Here is a 14,586-nt window from a genome sequence, read left to right as displayed (position 1 = left end):
CCAGGACTTTCATTGGAATGTTTGATTATCCTATGATCAACTCACTTATAGCTTCCACAGAATAGTACTGCACAACGTGTAGTATATACAAGTTCCAGAATGCTTGGAGTTGTACCTCACTTTAGCACTAATTAGCTGTGTAACTTTGCGGAAGTTGTTTAACCTGTGTCTCCATTCCTCTTGAGGATCATAATAGTCTCTTTCTCATGGGGTAAAATAATATATGTGGAACACTCAACAAGATGCATGGCACATACTAAGTACCATGATAAAAGTAATTTAGAGAAACAGAAGATACTTTGTTTAATCCAAGATACCTTGAGGTAAATTTAAAAGTCACATTTTAAATACATTCCTATTGTTTTTCATAAAACTATCACTTCTGTGGTAATCAAATGGTGTTTAAATAATCTATGTTTATGCCTACTTATATAGGTTGATATAAACAGTAAAAATATTTTCATTCACTACCCAAGCACAGTCTATTGAAAGCACTTCAACCAGCCCCTTATCAGGAGGAAGAATCCAACCTAGGACTAGTTTCTCAACAGATGTACTTTTCCGTAGGTTGTAAGTAGTTGTAAGTAGGAAAGGTTTGTCTCTCAGGAGCTTTCAGCAGGACATTTACATTTGTAAATAGAAAGGAAATATTCTTTGGGCAGTGTTTCACAATCACCTGGGATAATCTGAACGAAGATTTCTGGCCTCTACCGAAGACTTACTGAATCAGAAAGGAGGCAAGAGGATGAGGAATGCTTAAGAATCTGCATTAACAGACTCTACAACTGAATCTTACTACAGACGCATGGAAACTACTGCCTCAAGGGATTATCTCAACTTGAGTTTAAATATAGGAATTGCTGACTACCTTTAAACATGTAAAAATAGTAGCTTTATGGGAGGGATGTTGTTTGGGGGCAGCTACTAGTGAAATCATTCCTTTAAAATACCCTCTCAAGTCTGCCCCAGTTATCCATTATTCTGGGTAGTCTTGGTATTCAGATGATTTAGGGAAAAAAATAGTAGCAAACTCTGAAAACACTCAGTAAAGTTCATCCTTGGTCTTCTCTTCCTAAATTTGTTTTCAATTGTTAGATTTAAACACTAAACAAGACCAAAAGAGAACTTTATTTTACATGTCTTTATTTTACATTTAGAACCATTTTATGATTTACTTAAAAAAAAAATCTGTTTTTAATATTACTAAAAGTATTTTTTAACCAAAATCTTGATTTAGGAAGACTTAAGACATTGTGCATTATTTTAAATATTTTCATTTCAGTAACTATTAAAAATAAATTCACAATTAGGGTTTCAAATGTCCTAATCATACCTAGTTTGTTCTCATTTAATATTTTATCAATCCCATCATGTGCATACAGAGGTTAAGGTGATATATAAGTTTTATATCTTTCAAACACATTGATGCTAATCAGCTCTTGATCTAATTACTATTTCATTTATTCAGAAATAGCATTTAGACATAAAAACCAATGTCTCACTTTGTAAAATAACCTTTGGCTAATTTACACACATCTAATACAGCGTGTTATATAAGTTTTAAGTAATACAATGAGTCACTACTATCATTCAGCTTTAAATATTTTTAGTGTTAACAGGGCTGAGAATGTCATGTGGTTCAGTCTTCTGAAGGAAGTTATATAATAAAAGCATAGTGCCTTTGAACATGAAGACTATCCTCAAGGCCGGAAGTCCTACAAAGGAACTGAGAGATTCCAGAGAATTGCTCTCCTCATTTTTAATATGTAAAGTGACTGTTTTAAGTCACTTCACTGAAGACTTAGTGAAGAAAACAGTGTTATTATGCCACTGAATAAAGCTACTTAAACCAGAGTAATTTTGGGATATTAATCCTAGGCTAATTAATGGGTCATCAAAAAAAAAACCTGTCAGTTATTAGAAGTTAACTTCCTATACCAAGTAAGGGGTCACACTTCACTTCCCCCATTTGTAAAAAGAAAAGGTGGCCAGGCCAGTGCCATTTAGGATTCTCTGCTAACTGTAAAATGTGGACTGATTTTCTTCTGTTTCTTATAGTCCAGGTGTATATAAACTTCCAGTTCTTTAAATCAAAATTTTTATGCACATAACCATGTCAGTGTATTGCCCTTAGTTTAAAAATGTACAACTACATAAATAAAAACTATTGTTTCTTCAATGTTACTTGACATTTCTTCTGTAATTTCTTTATTTAAAAAAGTAAATGTAACAAGATACTTAAAAAAGGCTAGATACAAAAGTAGTTAAGCTGCTCACGAACATTTAAAATTTTCCAAAATGTATCTTCAATAATCATGATCTTATAAAACATTTTACAGTTATCAGAAAGTGCCCAGGCTGAGTTTACATAACTGAAATACCTTAGTACAAATGTCTAGTTAGAACTGAAGTGCAGTAACCTCTTGACTGACTGCTCGTTGAAATAGGGATACAAAGAAAAAGTTGATTGTGATAAAAGTATTGTGCATTGGCCCCATCATATGTACAAAAAAAGTGCCCTCACTCAAATGAGCAAATTACATGCAAAATATTAGTGATATCATTTAATATCCTAGAGCTCAATGCAGTCAAACCGCAATAAAAGTGGTTTTTGTAGGTAAAAGTGATTTCATCTCTTAAGATCTGAATGTCGAACTTTTTTACAAGTTCCATATACATGATACACAGTTGCAGCCAACCACAAATTAAACACCATAAAAAAAGTTAAAATGAAAACACAGAACATACTTAATTTTTTATTTTGAAATTCCCTATTCCCTCTATACAAGAACCTTTGCTGAAACAGTTTCCACAAAGGCAGCAGTGAATTTTCAGAACATTTACATTTTTTCCCCCTCAGCAAAAAGATAAATCACAGTGTAAATTATGTTGTTCTGCTGTCATCTTTGGCTGGGGTTAGACCCAGAAGTTGGTGACTAGCAAACCAATATAGCCAAATGTTGCTAGTGCTCCTCAGGCCTTTAAGCTATAAACTGAGAAAGGAATGTCTGCATTTTATCTCTTTAAGGTACCACCAGGGGGGTATGACAGCATTAACTTCCATAAACTTTTATAGACAAATGGAAAAAATCTACAAAATTCGCTAGTAATATTACACAGCAATACACACTTTTTATACTCTACACAAAACCAAAATTCTTGGTCTTAATGGCGAGTAACAATTTCTGTTTGAGAATCTGTTTAGAGGAATAGAGTGGGACGTAAAGTCGAGAAATGCAAGTATTTGCAGTAGGAAGATGTTGGTCATCTGGTGGTCTTATTGTGATTGAGGGCATAGGCTGGAATCCTTCTTCACTGGCTGGCAATGATGGGCTTGATGTCCAAAAGTAAACCTAAACAGGAATTTAACAGGTTAATATTTAACTCTTAACTCTGGCAATATATACACAAAGCCCTATTGTTATGAAAGGAGATATTATTTTGAATTGGGTTTTAAATATATTTTCTTATACTAAAAAGGAAAGGGATCATTCATACCTCAAGACAGGTTTTTGTTGTTTTTTTTTTCCCCAAGGAAGTAAGTCCAGAGTAGAGGAAAAAAAGGTGACTTTCTGTTACAGAGCCTCAGTCTTTTCATCTGTAACATGAGGCTGTTGGACTAAATGGTTTCTAAGAGCCTTTCTTGCAGCTAAATTCCATAAACTGTCTATTAGTGGAAAAAAGGCTACCAAACAAAAGATATGGTCTTAGGTTCAAAACTCACACAGGTTATCTTAAAAAGTTATTTTGCATTAAGGAGCAAAATAATGTAAATAATAAAGCAAATAATAAAGCAAAAAAAGTATTTACTGCTACACTGTGATACGGAATCATTTTATAATAGTAATTATTGGGGAACATCTATGCATCAAAATTCATGCAATAAGCCATGTTAACACTAAGTTATATATCTATAATAAAACTTTGTGCAACACAGTGTAAATGATGCTCAGTAAATGTTAACTTACGCTTTTTAACTTAACCAAGGATACGCCTCCCTGAAATATTTCACTGAACATGTAACATTCCTCATCAATCCATCCCTTCATACATACATATGCATGTGTCTGTCTCTCTTAAGGAAAAGCTTTTTTTTTAATCTAATCATTTTAAAACGCACAATTTAACAATGAAGTATATCCAACTTCCTAGAATGACTAGGAAACCTAAACAAACTTATGATTTCCTGAAGCACAGTTGCATGGGAAAGCTCATCTACAATTCTATATAAAGGGACAGAAAAAAAAGAGAAAACCTAAGTATCAGGATCTATAAAATCTGAAAAGAAATAGAAAACTGGTACTCTGGAGATGAAGCTGATCCAAACCACTCATTTCATAGATAAGAAACAAGCTTAATGTAAAGTGTTTCTTCAAGGATGAATGTGGTTAACCAGGGTAGATGACCTCACTGCTGGATCTCCAAGAAGTTGGAAGAAGAGAAATACTTTTACTAGTGAATTATACACTCCAAGAGGGAAATAAACTGTAGCGTTACCCAGTAACTCTGGAAACCTATAATTTGCAGGACTAATTAATTCATGGGAGAACTGTTTCAGAAACTCCATTCTTATGTCCTCTAGATGCATCAGGATGAAACCAACAATATGTGAAGGATGACTTCCCAAAAAGAGGAGAAGGGTAAGGGGGAGGAAGATACCATGATATATTGCTTACACCCTAAACACAGATTTTCAATAAGAGTTTAAGGTTCACAAATTAAAGCTGTTGACAGGAAATTCTGAGGTCTTCATAGAAGGTTTTCTTTTTTCTAAGATTGAGTCATTAGCAAATTTTTCTTTCAGTAGAAGGCAGAAACTCATGAGATTTAAGTTGGCTGACTGGACTGAGGAAATACTGGTTTAAAAACGGCAGAAAATTAAAACTTGGGAATAGATTAAAACAGATAACTTAGAACTTATACCGGATAGCCAATCATTTCTATTTCTGTTTTTGGTGGTTCTTACAGACTTGATATGGCCCTTGTCTTAAGGAAACAAGGTGCCCTGAATCTAAAGACTGACTAAAGGTGGCAGAACTTAAGCTATTTAGGTGATCCTGAAACCAACAGGGACAGTTATGGTATATGGCACTAGTGGGAACTTTAACAGCCACAAGACTGGGGAAGTCAAATGCTGACCAATTATATCAAACCTACCTGGTGAACAAACTAAGTCAAAATTACCAGGGTGGCTAAAAGCTGAGAAATGAACTGGGTGGCAGTTAGGACTGCTGAACAAACCTATCTCACCATAGCAGAGAAATATTAGAATACACTTAAGAACCATGTAAAGATGAGTTCCCCTCCTTCCCTCCACCACCTCCAAAATAAACTCTTGCCTGTATGAAGGTAACTGGGAATCTGCAAGTTTTTTCTTTCCTGCACAAGTAACCACTTCCCCCTTATTCAAATAAAATAAAGGATATATCTAGAAATCTGATCATTTTAAAATATTTCCATGAGTGGTGTAGTTTAGAACTAAGGCTGGTTAGACAACTAAGGCTGGAAATGTTCCAGGAACCATGAAGAGTACGAGTATAGAAAGGATCTTCCAAGGTTTTTTACATAAGGAATGTCCTTCAGATTTCTACAAGAAAGTCAGCAGCATACTGCCGTTCAAGATGAATGGGCAGGATGACTTGGTTATGGTTTTACTTGATGGGTGGACATCAGTTCCACTGAGAGGCAGACTTTCCACTAAGATCAAAGCTGCTGTTGTCTAATTTATGACTCTAAGTTAGCTGGGGCTCTGTACTAATAACATTCTGAACGATTTAGTACCCACATATCACAATTAAGCTACTCTCTTCCTAGTATGCAGATAACAATCAAGATAATACTCAGAAATTCTGTCAACACTTGGCACTAGTCAAAAGGATTAAGGATGTATACAGGGAGAAGCATACGTAGGCAGTACAAGAAAGAAAGATAAAAAGCCATGTTGCAACAATAAACTGTTATCTTCTGGGACTAAGGACAGCATATTAACAGCTAAATGTACTTCACTCTGCTTACAGCTTTAGTAATACTTCAGATATTGTTATAGAGCAGAAAAACAAAAACTGCCTTATTTGTGACCTTCTATAATTGCCCTACCCCAAATTAAAATGACCAACCATTACAAACCTAAAAGGCCATCATACATGGTATTTTTAAATTTTATATCCTTCTACAAATCTTGTGAAATTTTGTGAAATAAATTTTAACTTACAAGATCTTGTCGTTCTGTCATGCTCATCTTCTCTACTATTGACCAGAACCAACGCTTGAACTGCAGAAGCTTCTCAGCATTTTCTCCTAAGAATGAAGAATGTAAATAAAATACACTATACCAGTTGTTGTTATTATCTGTAGAACATTACTAATCTTCTTATAATAAAAGGATGCAAGATTAAAACATTATTTAAGACTTGGGGGGAGTGTCTAATTCCTAATACAGGAAATTAAGAGCATTTGCATAATGTAAAACCTCTACAGTTCATTAGTCAATCCTGACTCAATATGACCAAAACAAGACAAATGAACCACCAGCCTTAAACTTGGTATTTGCATGACCTTAATCTCATCTGTATGTCATTATTCTTATGATCTCAAGAAATGCAGATTCTCATTCTTTCACCGGGTGGGGAATGCAGAGAGGGGAGACCAGAGATTCTGCCTGTCTAAAATGCTTTCAGATGATGCCAATGCTGCTGATCCGAGGATCATACTTGGAGTGGTAAGATCTTAGGCAGTTTCTTTCGATACTCTGTCTTCCTTCCTAAATTTTTGGTTTGTAAATGAGACAAATTCTTATTAGTATTAAAAACTGTATTACAAGGTAGCACAAAAACTATTACAATTTATAATTTGGCTGAAGCTGCTTGCAAAATAGGAAAAATAAAGGGGAAAAAATCAGTACCTTTGTGTACATAATAATCTTGGAATATAGGTATAATCCTTTCACAGAGAACTTCTTGGAGCTTCTAATGTACAATCACAGCTAAAAAGCCTATTCCTAGACCATAGGACTTTCAAAAGAAAGAATTGCAGCAAATCAAACACTGGAGACAAAGGTTTTTCTTTCAAGAGGATTATCACTACCACTCCTTATTCTTCCTAGATTCCTAGAATCTAGGAAGTGTTTGTGTGCTACTGTGTTTTTAGAAGTGCGATTTGGGTCCAGCTCTATAAAGCAATCATCATACAAATTCTTTCATTAGGGAGTTTAAGCAACATGAATCAGAAAAGCCCAGAGTTGTCACAGGGATTACTTTTTCTTAATCAGTATATACGAATCCTTTTTTACACAGTTGCTCACCATGAAAAATTTTTGTTTGTATTCATATTTTTTGAAATCTAGAAAAATTAAGCAGTAAAAGAGAGTTAAGAATAACCTAATGCTAAGCCATCAAAATACTATTTACTTCAAACATACCTTTAAAAAAATGTAAAAAAATTGTTTTAATGCTTGAGTAATACAAGCAATTTCCCAAACCCTATAAAGAGATCTAAGAACTTCAAACTCAGAAAATGCTGACTGACCTATCTATAGAGTTCATTCTTTAAACTTTTTAAAAATGTCCTACCTGATTCATCATTGAAAGAGGTAAAACTGATCAGCATTTGCACGTTGACTTCACCGCAGCCATTTACCAAAAGCCTAAAATCTTCTGCCGTTAAATCTTCTAATGAATTTTTTGGAAGCACATCTAGTAGACCTTTCCTCATTGCCTAGGGAATTTCAGAAACAATAATACTTCATTTTCCATGTAACATTTATTTATATTATTAAAGCACAAGATCTAATTTTAGCAGCCTTCTCTAAGAATGTTAGTTCCCATTTTAAACCAGAAAGGAAAAAAATTCAGTCCTGTATTTTTTATTAAGATTCAAAAGAGAGAAAGGCAGGAAGTGGGGAGGGAAGGCACAGTGAATAAGCTATAGGTTCAAAAGTGAAGTAGTAGTGTTACATACCAGTGGTTTAACAATTTTAAAAGTTATGTTAATAACAAACAGGCTAGTCATCAAGAATAGCTTCAGTCTTCAAAAGTGGTATCCTGTCAGCATCTCAGGAAAGATACATTGACAATAAACCTCCCAGATACAAACTCAAAAGCTAGATGTTTACTGAGAAATTATCATGTGCCAGGAATTGTCTTAGTACCTTACCTAATTCAATTTAATCTTACCCTCATTTTGCAGAGGAGGGATACAAGGCACAAAAAACTTAATTTGGTAACATCATACAGCTAGAGGGTGGTAGAGCCATGATTTGAACTCTAACAGTACGACTCCAAAGCCTGCACAATTATTGTAGCACGGGGATCAGAAACACTGAACACCACCAGTCATAAAGCTATATAAACATTTTACAGGCTGGGTGCGGTGGCTCACGCCTGTAATCCCAACACTTTGGGAGGCCGAGATGGGCGGATCACGAGATCAAGACCACCCTGGCCAACATGGTGAAACCCCGTCTCTACTAAAAATACAAAAATCAGCTGGGCGTGCTGGTGCGCACCTATAGTCCCAGCTACTCAGGAGGCTGAGACAGGAGAATAACTTGAACCCAGGAGGCAGAGGGTGCACCGAGCCAAGGGTGGGCCACTGTACTCTAGCCTGGTGACAGAGTGAGACTCTGTCTCTCCAAAAAAAAAAAAAAAAAAAATTTTACCCTGGATGGGGAAAGAATTAACGTAGTAGGACTGATGTTACTCTTCAGAAGGGCCTGACTGTACAGCTGGCGTTGGCTGGTGTCTGAGAACTTGGTTTTTGCAATATTCCAACATTACTGGACAAGGCTGTTTTGAATGTCTGGAGCAATGAACCATGCTGTATCAGACTGCCTGGACTATTTGTGCAAACAATGCAGTTCAAGATGAATGTGTGCTTTCTTCAAGGATTCTGGAATTTCAGTAATCATGGCTGGTTGTGCAGACAGAAAATGCCAATGGAACTAGCCTCAAATAAAAACACTGAGCTCTGACTCCAAAGTGGGCTTCCCTAAGCACAAACAATGTATACATGTTGATACATTTCACTGGTGGAAGAATTGTGTTCTTTGCAATAACTCATCCCCCTGCCTGAGAGAGAATTTTGAAACCCTGCACCTGGATTCCTCAAGACTCGGCCTAATATTTCTTTTTTCCCCTACTGATCTTGCTGTGGGTCCTTTTGCTACAATAAACCATAGTTGTTAAGTACAACTGCTTCTGAGTCCTGTGAGTTCTTTTAGCAGGTTACCCAAATTAGCTTTGGTAATAAAACTAAAGGTGTTTGTGGTATCGAAAAGATTGGTTTGGGTCCTACCACTAACATTGTAGGACAAAGGACTAAGATATATTATTTTACACATACATTTTAAAATATAAAGACAATTCTTTATCTGACCAGAACGTAAGCGATGGAAACATTTTGGTATAAAAAGCCTTTGTTCCTCTCAGTCTGTCTCAGTAACTCTACCACTAAAACAGTAGGACCCTACAACAGTCGTTCTGGTACCATAAGCACCTTTTCCACACTTTCGTTTGCCAACGCTACTGTCTCACGATGGCGTGGTTTTTCCAATAGTTTTATCAAAAAGAAAATGAGTACTTGGTCTGAATTCTTAAAATTAGGTGCAATTTACATTGTAAATAAAATATTTTGGTCTAAAAACTTTGGCCTTTTATAAATAAGCTGAATATACTTAGCTAGGTTACCACACATGAAGACACAAATAGCCTCACTGGATCACACAACACTTTCTAGAAACACTTACATGTAAGGGCTGTTCTGCAACTACCAACATTCTGTGTTCTGCATATTTCCGCACATACTCATATACATTCTGTGGAGTGACTGGTATATTTACACCATTAGGAATGAGTTCGACCTGTGAAAAATTTACCAGTGCTATTTAAAGGCAATTTTGTCAAAGCAGTAAAACATTAACTGTTTATAAAACTAGTTCCTGGCCGGGCGCGGTGGCTCACGCCTGTAATCCCAGCACTTTGGGAGGCCGAGGCGGGCGGATCACAAGGTCAGGAGATCGAGACCATCCTGGCTAACACTGTGAAACCCCGTCTCTACTAAAAATGCAAAAAATTAGCCGGGCGAGGCGGCGGGCGCCTGTAGTCCCAGCTACTCAGGAGGCTGAGGCAGGAGAATGGCGTGAACCCGGGAGGCGGAGCTTGCAGTGAGCCGAGATCGCGCCACTGCACTCCAGCCTGGGCGACTAAGGGAGACTCTGTCTCACAAAAAAAAAAAAAAAAAAAAAAAGAAAAAAAAAAAAACTAGTTCCTAAAATATTTAAATATAAACACAGTTCTTTATTTGACCAGAATCTAAGAGATGGAAACATTTTAGGCCATAAAAAAGTACAAGCCGCTGGGCGCAGTGGCTCACGCCTGTAATCCCAACACTCTGGGAGGCCGAGGTGGGTGGATCACAAGGTCAGGAGATTAAGACCATCCTGGTCAACATGGTGAAACCCCATCTCTACTAAAAATACAAAAATTAGGTGGGCATGGTGGCGCATGCCTGTAATCCCAGCTACTGGGGAGGCTGAAGCAGAAGAATCGCTTGAACCAGGGAGTCAGAGGTTGCAGTGAACTGAGATGGTGCCACTGCACTCCAGCCTGGTGACAGAGCAAGGCTCCATCTCAAAAAAAAAAAAAAGTACAAGCCCTTCTACCTCAGTCTGGCTCACTAACTCTTGATCCATCTTTAACACCTACAGTATCCATTTCTCCTATGTGTTCACACATGTTCTTCTCTTTCAGTCCCTAACTAAACTGTCTATACATAAGACAAGCACAGCAGATTAACCAAATTCTCTTGCCAGAATCAGAAAAGTGCATATTTGCTTTACCTGTCCTCCACCTTCTTCTTTACATAGGTCAATTGCAAATGCCAAATCCATTGCTGAGAAAACAGCATCAGCATCTGAACTCTGAGAAGCGAGGATTAGTTGCCGCAAACTCTCATACATTACAGGGTCAAAAAAAGCAAAATCATGCCAATTGACCTAAAAAAGTAATCATATGAAACTCAGTTATGAAAGAAACAGCTTCATTCAATTAATTAGTAAATTAAAATCTGATAAAGAATTTTATCTAATTTGAAGATATACCGACATAGAATAACTTCCCACTCGGTATATAACTGTTTAAAGAGGTAAGTTTAATAAATATTTGGCTCTGACAATATTTGCTTTTCAAAGCATAAGAAGGGTTATATTTTGAAAAAATATAAAGCCAAAAGCATAATAGTTTTAAAGTTCTAAAACTGCAAAACTTTGCACTACTATTAAACACCAATTATGGGGAGCAGCTGGCTCTGAACTTAATATACATCTTATTCTTGATAGTAACATAAAATACAGATTATTAAATTCAGATGATAAATCTGACACCCAAGGATATTTAGTAACTTGCCCCAAGGTCACTTTATTGGGTTAAACTTGGGTCTATTTGATTAGCTGTTTCCTAAACCCTGCTGAAGACTCAATGTATCAACCATTTTATGTTGCCAAGCTTTGAGTCTAGTTCTTTAAATAAGGACTTTTTAGCTGGAACACTTTAAGAATTTAATAGGGTCAGAGTTAAAAAGAAAAAATCATATGATATTCATGTACTAATAGAAAATTATTCATCAGGTCTGATTAAAGAGAATTATTAGGAGACTACAGCTTTAACATGCTTATTTATCAGATGTGTGACATGTACCTCTGGAAAAAAACTAACCTAAGTCCTCAAAGCCACTGGCTGGACATGGTGACTCACACCTATAATCCCAGCACTTTGGGAGGCCGACGGGGGGGAATCACTTGAGGTCAGGAGTTTGAGAACAGACTGGCCAACATGGTGAAACTCCATCTCTACTAAAAATACAAAAATTAGCCACGTGTGGTTGTGTGCGCCTACAGTCCCAGCTACTTGGGAGGCTGATACAGGAGAATCGCTTGAACCTGGGAGGTGGAGGTTTACAGTGAGCTGAGGTCACACCACTGCACTCCAGCATGAGCAACGGGGCGGGACTCTATCTCAAAAAAATTGATTAATTAAAGCCTTGATAGGTTCTTGGCTGCAACTTTGAAATGACAACAGCAGGTTCTCAAATAACATTATTTCATTATAAAGTTGATAAGAAAAAACTGGTTGCATTTCAATTAGAGTTGCAGTTTCCAAGAACTTGTTAACAACAATAAGAACTTACTCAATCCCAGCTACTCGGTAGGCTAACGCATGAGAATCACTTAAACCTGGGGGGTGGAGGTTGCAGTGAGCAGAGATTGTGCCACTGCACTCCAGCCTGGGTGACAGAGACCGTCTCAAAAAAAAAATAAATAAATAAAAATAAAAAGGACTTAATCTATTCCATTTATTTTGTGTCAAGTAATTTCTCTAAAGTATTTTTAGGAACGTGGGCGGTTTTGTTTTAAATCAAAAGCTGCATAATTAGCATTGTATATTAATTTTAAAGCAAATAGTTTTTCTTTTCCCCCTGCCATCATAAAGGGAAGTGAAGGCTATCAAACTATCAAAACGCATAAAGAAGATAAGCTAATTCCATCATCCACAGATCAATATTGAGCATGCTGTGTTGTACTTCTTACATTCTTTGGCCACCCCCATGTACCTCTTGTATGTATTTTTGAAGTTGGAATGCTTTTTTTCTTTTTTTTTTTTTTTGAGACAGGGTCTCGCTCTGTCACCCAGGCTGGAGTGCAGTGGTGCAATCATGCCTCACTGAAGCCTCAAACTCCTGGGTTCAAGCAGATCCTCCTACCTCAGTCTCCCAAGTATAGCTGGGAGCACAAGTGCATGCCACCACACTCAGTTAACTTCTTACATTTTTGGTTGAGTCAGAGTCTCTTATGCTATCCAGGCTGGTCTCAAACTCCTGGGCTCAAGAGATGCTTCTGCCCTGGCCTCCCAAAGTGTTGGGATTACAGGTGTCAGGCATGAGCCACTGTGCCTGGCCTGGAAGGCTCTTTTCAATACTACTACCTTCTCTACCACCCGGTACAACTAATAATAGTGGATACAATTTACTGAGCACTTACTATTTGCCAGGTACTTACGATGTTGTGTTTCTCACCAATTTATAAATGGGGAAACATGGCAGAAATGTCAGCATATTTGTTGGCAACAGGACGTAGGTCTGTCAGACCCCCAGCCCCGCCTGTGTTATCCACTCTGCTATGCCATCTCCCCATAGTCTTTTTCTGTCATTAATTTATTATTATTTTTGTTGACCATAATTGTATAATTAAATGTTTTAAAGTTACTTATAATGGCTGTAATGCTTTAAGATTTAATAGTTAATTAATGCTATAAACAGTATGCTAGCATTTATTATTTTATAAAAGAAAATTTCTGCAATTGTGAATACAATTAAGTTCATCAAAATCACTTACTTTTCTACCAAGCAATACTTTAATTACATGTCTATTCAATGTGATAGGACATAGTTCATTCTGTAACAGACATAGTCCAAGAATCCTAAAAACAAAGACAGAGAAATAAGATTTAAATAATTCTAGAATACATATATCCCCCCACACATATTTTGAGAAATTCTCTACAGCCTCCTTTCTATTCAGCATAAAGTATAGCACATACACTTTTTCAAAAAACAAAAAACAAAAAAAAAAACACAACAGGAATAGCAGGCTGAGAATGTTTTGTTTTTGAGACAGGGTCTCACTCTGCCACCCAGGCTGAAGTGCAGTGGCACAGTCAGGTGATCCTCCTACCCCAGCCTCCCAAGTAGCTGGGACTATAGGAATGCAGCACCGTGCCTGCTGATTTTTTTTTTTTTTTTTTTTTAGTAAAGACAGGGTTTGGCCATGTTGCCCAGCCAGGTCTCCAACTCCTGGGCTCAAGTGATCCTCCCGGCTCAGTCTCCCAAAGTGCTGAGATTATAGGCGTGAGCCACCACACCCAGCCTACATACATTTTAAAACAAATATACTTTAGAAAATCTCATAAATTGAAATGTTTTAAAAAAATTCAAACCCAAGATTAAAGTTCTTTTACCTGCCAATGTTTCTGAAACAATTCAACCTTGCTTCTGTGTTCTTGCCAGGCCTTGGAGTGTAAAATCCTCTTTTCCCAGGTTGGTAAAACAAAGGGGCATTGTCATCACCATCGTCTGTATCATCTAAGTCCATATCTACTACACTTCGACTAGAGCCATGACGCTTTCGGTTTTCCTGCTAACAAAGAATATCAGAGAGTGAGCCCCAAGATTCATTGAAAAAACAAAACATACGAAATGGTTCTCTGAAATCATTCAAATGAAGTCAGGTAGGAAGAGCAACATAAATATTTAAACATATGTGTATAACAATATTAAAGGTAAATCAACTTTTAATTTGCCCTTTCGGAATGTGACACACAAAGCTTGTGTATTATTAGGTCTTTAACATCTCTGTTGTTAAAGTCATTTAATGAAACCTGGGTAAGCTTCTTTCACTTTATTACCTGAAAATTCTTTTCACTGGATACAGAATTCTGTCATCACTTTGCTGAATTTCTGGACTTTTGGCTTCCAAAAGTGAGAAATCCACTGTCTTTCAAATCACTGTTTCCCTATAGGTAAAGAACCATTCTTTGG

General features: G+C 36.8%; 1 protein-coding gene across 5 annotated transcripts in view; it reads right to left on the bottom strand.

The window, feature by feature from the left end:
* Positions 1–2,743: 2,743 nt before the first annotated feature.
* LOC105476035 (ubiquitin protein ligase E3 component n-recognin 5) overlaps positions 2,744–14,586 on the bottom strand; it is a 154,789-nt gene continuing 142,946 nt past the window's right edge. For 3 of the 5 annotated variants that reach the window (XM_071067924.1, XM_071067927.1, XM_071067926.1), the window contains exons 53-59: positions 14,007–14,185; positions 13,385–13,469; positions 10,835–10,990; positions 9,743–9,856; positions 7,569–7,713; positions 6,212–6,297; positions 2,744–3,353 (exon numbers count right to left, since the gene is read on the bottom strand). In XM_071067924.1, coding sequence (XP_070924025.1) covers positions 3,141–3,353; positions 6,212–6,297; positions 7,569–7,713; positions 9,743–9,856; positions 10,835–10,990; positions 13,385–13,469; positions 14,007–14,185 — 978 coding nt within the window. In that variant the 3' untranslated portion in view covers positions 2,744–3,140. The remainder of the gene's footprint in view (positions 3,354–6,211; positions 6,298–7,568; positions 7,714–9,742; positions 9,857–10,834; positions 10,991–13,384; positions 13,470–14,006; positions 14,186–14,586) is intronic. The other 2 variants (XM_071067925.1, XM_071067928.1) reach the window with 1 other exon arrangement.

The sequence above is a fragment of the Macaca nemestrina genome, chromosome 8, assembly GCF_043159975.1.
Source record: "Macaca nemestrina isolate mMacNem1 chromosome 8, mMacNem.hap1, whole genome shotgun sequence".
NCBI lineage: Eukaryota > Metazoa > Chordata > Mammalia > Primates > Cercopithecidae > Macaca > Macaca nemestrina.
Note: the sequence above shows the minus strand (reverse complement) of the source record. Positions and strands in the feature narration are given on the sequence as shown.